Source organism: Pyrgilauda ruficollis, unplaced genomic scaffold (genome assembly GCF_017590135.1).
Source record: "Pyrgilauda ruficollis isolate IOZ18807 unplaced genomic scaffold, ASM1759013v1 scaffold25, whole genome shotgun sequence".
NCBI classification, from domain to species: Eukaryota; Metazoa; Chordata; class Aves; order Passeriformes; family Passeridae; genus Pyrgilauda; species Pyrgilauda ruficollis.
The window spans coordinates 8,622,241-8,629,624 of record NW_024523822.1 but is presented as its reverse complement, the minus strand read 5'-3'; the positions used below and the strand labels follow the sequence as shown (position 1 = coordinate 8,629,624).

General features: G+C 43.9%; 1 protein-coding gene across 1 annotated transcript; it reads left to right on the top strand.

Annotated features, from left to right (window-relative positions):
* The first annotated feature begins 460 nt into the window (after positions 1-460).
* Positions 461-5,939, top strand: LOC121355425 (cytochrome c oxidase subunit 6C-2). Its single transcript, XM_041470839.1, has 4 exons — positions 461-616; positions 1,199-1,326; positions 2,883-3,004; positions 5,814-5,939. The coding sequence occupies exons 2-3, from the start codon at positions 1,213-1,215 to the stop codon at positions 3,000-3,002; spliced, it is 234 nt and encodes a 77-aa protein (XP_041326773.1). The 5' UTR covers positions 461-616; positions 1,199-1,212; the 3' UTR covers positions 3,003-3,004; positions 5,814-5,939.
* Positions 5,940-7,384: the final 1,445 nt, after the last annotated feature.

The window sequence follows — 7,384 nt, the reverse complement described above, 5'->3', positions numbered from 1 at the left end:
CGAACCTGTGAACAGCTCCGGGCCCCTCAGTCCAGGAAGGACATTCAGGAGCTGGAGCGGGTCCAGCGGAGCTGGGGCAGGGTCTGGAGCACAGGTCCGGGGCGCAGCAGCTGATGGCGCTGGGGCTGTTTGCCCGGAGCAAAGGAGGCTCGGCTGTGCCCTCACCGCTCCCCACAGAGCCCTGAGGAGGCTGAGGCCGGGCGGGGATCGGGCTTTTCTCCCAGGAAACAAGGGACGGCACAAAGCGACATCACCCCAGGCTGTGCCAGGGGTGGTTGGGGTTGGACATTAGGAGGAATTTCTTCACAGCAAAGATGATTGTACAAACATTGGAATGTGCTGCCTAGGCAGGTGGTGTTGTCGTCCCCAGGGGTGTTTCAGGCATGACTGCCCTTGGCACTCAGTGCCGGGGTCTGTTTGGCGCGGTGCTGTTCGCTCCCGGCTGGACTCGATGCTCCCAGAGCCCTTTCCCGACATAATCGATCCTGCGGTTTGTCCCCACACGCGGTTTGACCCGCGCCGCCCGCCGTAGGCCGCTGCCCCCCGCGCATGCGGAGTAGCGGTGGCGCAGCGGGAGCGCGGCCGGCGGCGCGGAAGGACCTTGGCGGGCTCTGAGGTGAGGCCGCTCCCGCTCCCGCGCGGCTCCCGCTGCTCCCTCTTGCTCCCCTCATTCCCTCGAACTTCCCTTATCATCCCCATCCCTAGGGCCGCCAGCCGCCGCTCTCCGCTCGGCCGGGTACCTGCGGCAGCTCCGTGACCTCTGCGCGTCCCTGAGGGTGGCGGAGCCGGGCCCAGCGGCGGCGGCTGCAGCGCGGGGCTGGGGCGCCCTGGGTGAGGGGCTGGCCCCAGCCTGCCCCCGGTACTGCTTGGAATGTCTTCTGACAGGACAGCAGGCCTGGGAGGGGAGACCCTGCGGGGAGCGCAGGATTTAGTGTGAACAACCGAGGCCAGCCTTGATTCCCCAAATACTGGGTGTAAGGAGTGTAAGAACGTAAACTAGAATCGTGTCATAAATAGGTTGTCCTTGAATTTTGTCCCTTAAATATTCTCATTGGAAGGTCAAGCACACAGGACCACTGTTGCTTATACCGTGAAGATGACTCTTGCACAATGCAAAAAGAATGATCTTTCTGCAGTACCGAAAATTATTTTAAGTAGAGCTTCTCCCACAATTCTCTTTGTTTGTTTTTTCTTTCAGGAAATCCAGTCACCATGTCGGCTGCACTGTTGCCCAAGCCCCAGATGAGGGGCCTGTTGGCCAGGCGGATGAAGTTTCACCTCCTGGGGGCATTCGTGGTGTCTGTGGGATGTGCAGCTTTGTACAAGGTGGGCTCTGTAGTCACTTGGTTATAAACTGGGCTCACTGGAATATTTAAAGAATTCATAATATTTTTCTGTTGAGATTGGGTTGAGCTGTTCATCAGAAAGGTTTAGTGATGTATTTTTGTAAGCATCTTTCCAAAGCACAAATAAATCTTCCTAATCTTCATTTGAAGAAATGATGTGAATAATCTGATTCATGCTGTGTGTTCAAGGTCAGGCAATTCCTGACAACTCCACCTTGAGTCTCCTAGTCCCAAAATGCTCCTGACCATTCACAGCTGATGCATGTTAACTCCAGGTAGTTTGTGCTTTGGTCTGCCACAGTTTCTGAGGCTTGGGAGAGTTGTCCAAGTCTTACTTTATTTCTTGATAGAGTTCAGGAAACTTGCTCTAAAGCAATTGGAAGACTCATCCTTCACACTGAAGATATCAGTGTGGGAAGACCCAGTGTGGTTTATCTGTCCTTGCTCTTGAGGTATTGTGTGGAAATGGAGCATTATGTTTCTGGAGAAACACCCTTACAGGCTTAATTTCTGATAAAGATAAGAGCTTGTTCTTCAGTGCTCTTATTAAATAATTCTTGGATCTCATAGGTGAAGCAAACAACACAGGGTGAATTGTTGTGGAAGAGCTGGATCTTGGTTTTCCCCTTTAACTCGTGCATATATATTGGCAGCATTTGAGTGCTCAGGAAGTTGTTGACAAAAGTGACAAGAAATGAAGTTAATTTCAGGTTTTTCACACTTCTCGGAGCCACAAATGTCTGTCAGAAACAATAAGCTCACACATCTGTACTTAACACATCTGTTGAGAGGTAGACAAGCTTGTTTGTGGTCAGGCTTAGAAGATGATGTTTTAACAGTCTCTGCTCCAGTAGCTTTGGCACCCCATGTTAACACACGGGTTAGGTGGCAGACAGGTTTAGAGCAGTGACATGGATCTCAGCAGCCATTTGCTTTGTTCCATGTCAGATGCTGTTGTACAAACCCACCTCAGAATTTTTTTTCAAGTATTTGGGAGGTTTTTGAGTATATCCTGTGCTTCAGGTGAATGGGTATCCAAGAAATGGGAATTGTGTCTTTTTATGCTGGTGACTTGGTAAGAGTGGCTTGGCAGTCTTGTAAAATGTTACCAGATGTAGGTGACCTACAGTGTAGCTCACATGTAGCCCTTCAGTGTAGGATGCCATTTTATTTGGAGTTGGAGTTTTGCAGCTGCCCAGAGGCACGAAACTTGCCATGATGACATGTTTTATGTATAAATCCATTAGCAGGGAGGGTGTGGGACACTCTGGTGTCAATACAGATGGAGTGGTTTTGGATCTTGGGAGTGTGATGTGCGACCTTGTAACAGGCTGTAAGTTTTACTGCAGACATTTGTTCTCCTGACCAATGATCAGGTAGCCTGACTGTGGGTTTTAACAGGAGCAAAGGAATGTTTAATAATTTGAGCTAAAGGCCTTTAGATGAATACCCACTGATAGACATTATGGAACTAACAGAAGAAAGATTTGCACATAAGGCTTTGCAAACTTTAATTTTCTGTGTGTTACTTTCCAGTTTGGAGTTGCTGAACCCAGGAAACGAGCTTATGCAGACTTCTATAGAAACTATGATCCCATGAAGGACTTTGAAGCCATGAAGGCAGCTGGTGTGCTTGAGAGTGCTCCAGCCAAGTGATGGTAAGCTGCACCTGCAGGTAGTGAGCTGCACTGCATTACATCAGGAGTAAGATGATTTCAGTGAGATGTTGTGCTTCTGCTTGGAAGAATCTTCCTTTTTTTTTTTTTTTTTCAAATTGAAAGGGTTTTGCAAAGAAAGAGGGTACAAATTGCACTCAAGAGACCTGAGTAATAAAAATGGAAGAAACAGGAGAACTGGGGTCTGGGGAATAAAGGCAGGATAGAAGCTCCTGAATACCTTTTGTGTAATTTGTTTAACTTGTGGGTACAGGAGACAGAGTGATGATGCCAGGCCTTTGCCCTCGTCACATAACCAGGGAGAGGAGACAAAGCTCTAATGTTGAACTCCACGACTTGTCTGATTCCACAGTTAAGTTCATGCTGTCACATCTTGAACTGCTTAACTTGGGGCTGTCTGTATCTTCTGCTTACATACTTGTGGTGGTACAGTGAGAGAGAAAATGGAGAGGCTGATTCTCTCTCCTAGCATACATCTTAATGTAAGAAACAGAGACAGCTTCTGCATATCATTCGGTATTTTGAAGTTGGTGAGGGGGGAAATACATCTATATATACCTATACCTATATCTATATCTATATATATGTATATATTAAAAATCACAGTGGCATACAGCTCTGTGTTCTAATAATCACATTTTTGCCATATTGTATGAAGCTTGAATAGAACTTTGTTCACAATACTCTTTGAACACAGTATTGTGAACACAATACTTTGTTCACAATACTTGACACTGCCTTTTCTAGGAAAACTACCCAGCTTTGTTCTCCCTTGCTAGTAACACCAGGAAAAAAGTCTTGATTTCAACTGTGTTGTAGTTATTAATAACTACACTCACTAAGCTGCACAAGCTGATGTGACAACTCAATAGAGTTCCTCCCCCTTTCTTGGTTGCAGATTTTTTACATTGAGTTCTCTGCTTCTCCTAAAATGACTTCAGACTAATCTAGAATGATAGTTTTTCATTCTTTTGGAATGTTTTCATATTGTGATCATTACGTGATAATCTGTGGCTTTAATTATCCTGGCCAGCTGGATTTTCTCAGCTTGTTTGCATGAACAGGCAAGATTGAATAAAAGATTTGTACTTAACACTACGAATACTGAATTCTGTTCTATGACAATCTGCATCTATCTGGTTTCTGCTTAGCACAATTTTGTAAAAAAGCTCAGAGCACCATCTCTTCTAAAAAATGAGAAAAAAGGTAAAAAGTCCTTGTATTAGTCCCAGCTTTTGGTAGTGTTTTGGTTTTTTTTGTTTTGTTTTGAGTGGGATACTCCTGTTCTTTAGCTAGACTTGCAACAAACATAAATAATGAAATTATGAATTTATCTGGTTTAAATCATGGTAATTCTGCCTCTGATTCAGTCCTCTGGCTATTTTATATTCACTTTTAAACTTCTTTAGATACTAGAATTGCATCCTTTAGTCAGGTGGCCTTCATCACTGTATTCTGAAGGGCCATCTGGTGGTAAAATAATTTGAAACAAACACTATCAGCAAGGATGCATGCTGAATATTTAATTCAAATCATGAGCAGGATTTATTTCTATACAAATAGAGCTCCATTCTCAGCTTGTGTTCCCATTGGCAGCTTAAAAAAAATTGCACATTGTGTGCACCTGTTAAAATTAAACGTTTCCTAAACAATTTTTCAATTTCTTAATTGTACTGGCTCAAAAAAAAAATATGGGAAACAAATCCTCTTTTGTGATTTTGTTTGAATTACTGATGCTTCTTATTCCTTAGCCTGTTTATGTAAGAACAGACATTTTTTCACTCTTTCATAGTAGAAAGAGGTTGTTTTTTTGTGCCTGCACATGAATACAAAAGTAGAGGAAGGGGAAAACAATGCCAGTGTTTCAAATGTTCTGTAAAGGCTGTATAGAAGGACAAGTACCCAGAACAGATGGAAGACATTTTCGTTTGCCTCAGAAGCTTAAATCGTAGCTATTTTGAATTTTAAGCCTTTAGTTGGTGTAGTTACCTAAAGGTTACAGTGATCATGCACACTCTGCATCTCCCAGTATTCTGCAGTGTGTCCTGTATGTGGCAGTAAATGTGGAACCAGAACTGAGCCCCAGATTGAGGCAGGGGGCGGGTGGGCAGGAAGGAGTTCCTTAGTTATGGTGGTAGCATGGCACTCCACACCAAGTTTGTTCCTGCTGGGCATGGAGGGACCTTGGCACCTCCCTGTGAATTCACACTTTTCCATCTGCTTGGTGTGGACTCTGGTGGTGATAGTGACAGTGGAAATGAAGTGCAGGGATAAATGTGAGGAGTATCTGGCATCTGCTGTGTGCTCAGCCATGGAATAAAGGGGAAGCTCAGAGTTTGGTGCTAACCACTTTCAAGACTCTTGTCATGGAGCACAGCTGGTCTTGGATTGTGTTCAGTATAACGGGGAGAAGCAATTTGAATTTGGTTTTCTTCCTTCCTTGGTAGGCTGCCTGCACCACTTGTTTCCTCTCTGGCTCCTATCTGAAAGCTGCATTCCTTTCTCCTGCAGGCCCTTAGCAAGACTGATTCAGTTACCAGTGCAGCATATATAGTGAATCTGATGTGCTGTGCACTGTTGTTCCAGCTCTTGATTTGTTCCATGTTTCACTTCTGTTTGCCACATGAAGGGTGTGTGAAACTTCAAGCTCAGGAAATAACGGGGAATTCCTCTAGACTAAACTACCGCATAAACTTTTCTCTCTGCTGCTCTGCATTCGTACATACTAATACGTTCACTTGGAGCATGAAGTTTGTCCATCATAACTTAATGGGCTTTTTTTATCTTGCAGATTCCCTTCATTTCAAGAAGACTTGATGACTGAACCTTATTTGTTCACTGAAGTGTAAAGTGCGATGCACCACAGTGCATGGCACGCGCTAATGCAACTCAATAAATAAAATACATATGTCAGTGACGTTTAGTTCTCTTCATTAATGTAGAAATACTTAAAGGCTCAGGTACTGGGTGGGTGGAAAGAGGGGTGGAAAGTCTTCAGAACTTGCCCAAGATGACTAAGTCCATCTTTCCTCCAGGAATTATTTGCATCTCTCTTTTGGCCCAGTTCCACATTTGATAGCACAGTATATCCCTAAGCAGTGACAGCTAGTTTGTCCCAGCTGCTTATGGGAATGTGCAAGAGGACAGATGTTGCAGGAAGAGAGAGGATGGATTTCTGGAGGGGTCTGTGTTACCTCTGGCTTCACAAGGTGAGCTGACCTTGAGACGAAAGAATTTGGCTAGAAATTCTGGAAATACACCAGCCAACCTTTTTGTCTTTTTCTGCTGTCATCACTGTATTGTCTTCCTTACATCAGCGAACTGTTACAGCAAGACTTACAGACTCTGCAAATGCCCATTCTTACACACGGTATATTAGTAACTCTAATTGGAAAATGACTCCAAACTGCAGGCATGTTCCCATCTAATTGATGTACAAGAGGGAAGGGGGTACAGGCAGACAAAGTAAATATTGTATTATGGTAATAAAAATCTTGGCATGCTGCTTTTAGACATGTATCATCTTTTTAATATCTGGAAGTAGTCAGCTCAGCATGGTTTGGATCCCTGCTACACTGTGCAGTCTGAGGCACCATGATGCTCTGTCTTGGGCCATGATAACCTGTCAGTGAGAACAGGCTTTGTCATTGCCTGTTGCTCAGGATGAAGAAGGTACTAGGACTGCAGCTTTTGTTTGCTGAATGATGATATTAGGAGAGCAGGCAAAAGCTGACTGCATGAAAGGAAGGAAGTCTTTGTATGAAGCAGCATGACAAATTAGGCCATCTGTGTTGTATTTGAAGGTCTTCGGTTCAAATCCTGTTTGGAGTAACTCTTATTATTTTACATGGATCATTAACTACTTAACACTTAATAGGTATCCCTGAACAATATTTGGACTAATGAAAGCACATAAGTAATGTATGTGATCCAGAAGATTTTATAGAGCAACATGGGATTTTCTTTAAACTTCCCATGCAGAGAGTGCTTCCTTTAAGCAAATAAGCAATTTGACATTAGTGATGCTAGGGAAACCATCTAGTAATCAAAATACCCCAGCTCCTTTAAATGTAAACCAGAGCTTAACAATAGCAAATGATACCCATTTATCTTCCCAATGTATAGTATGAGCTGTGTATGCCATTAAGTACTGACTAACATTTTCTCAGGCCTGTCTGCAGGTTTAAATAGCCAGGGGTCTTCAGTCTTACTGACAGCTTCAGAGGCAAAGAAATCTGCTACTGCCAGGTGTGCAGGTTAATAGACATGACTTCCCTTGTCAGTTTAGGCCCTGTATTCTTCACAGTTGCTATGAATTAATTTACTGTTAAATTCTTAAGTTTCTTTTAAACTCTTGTAGCC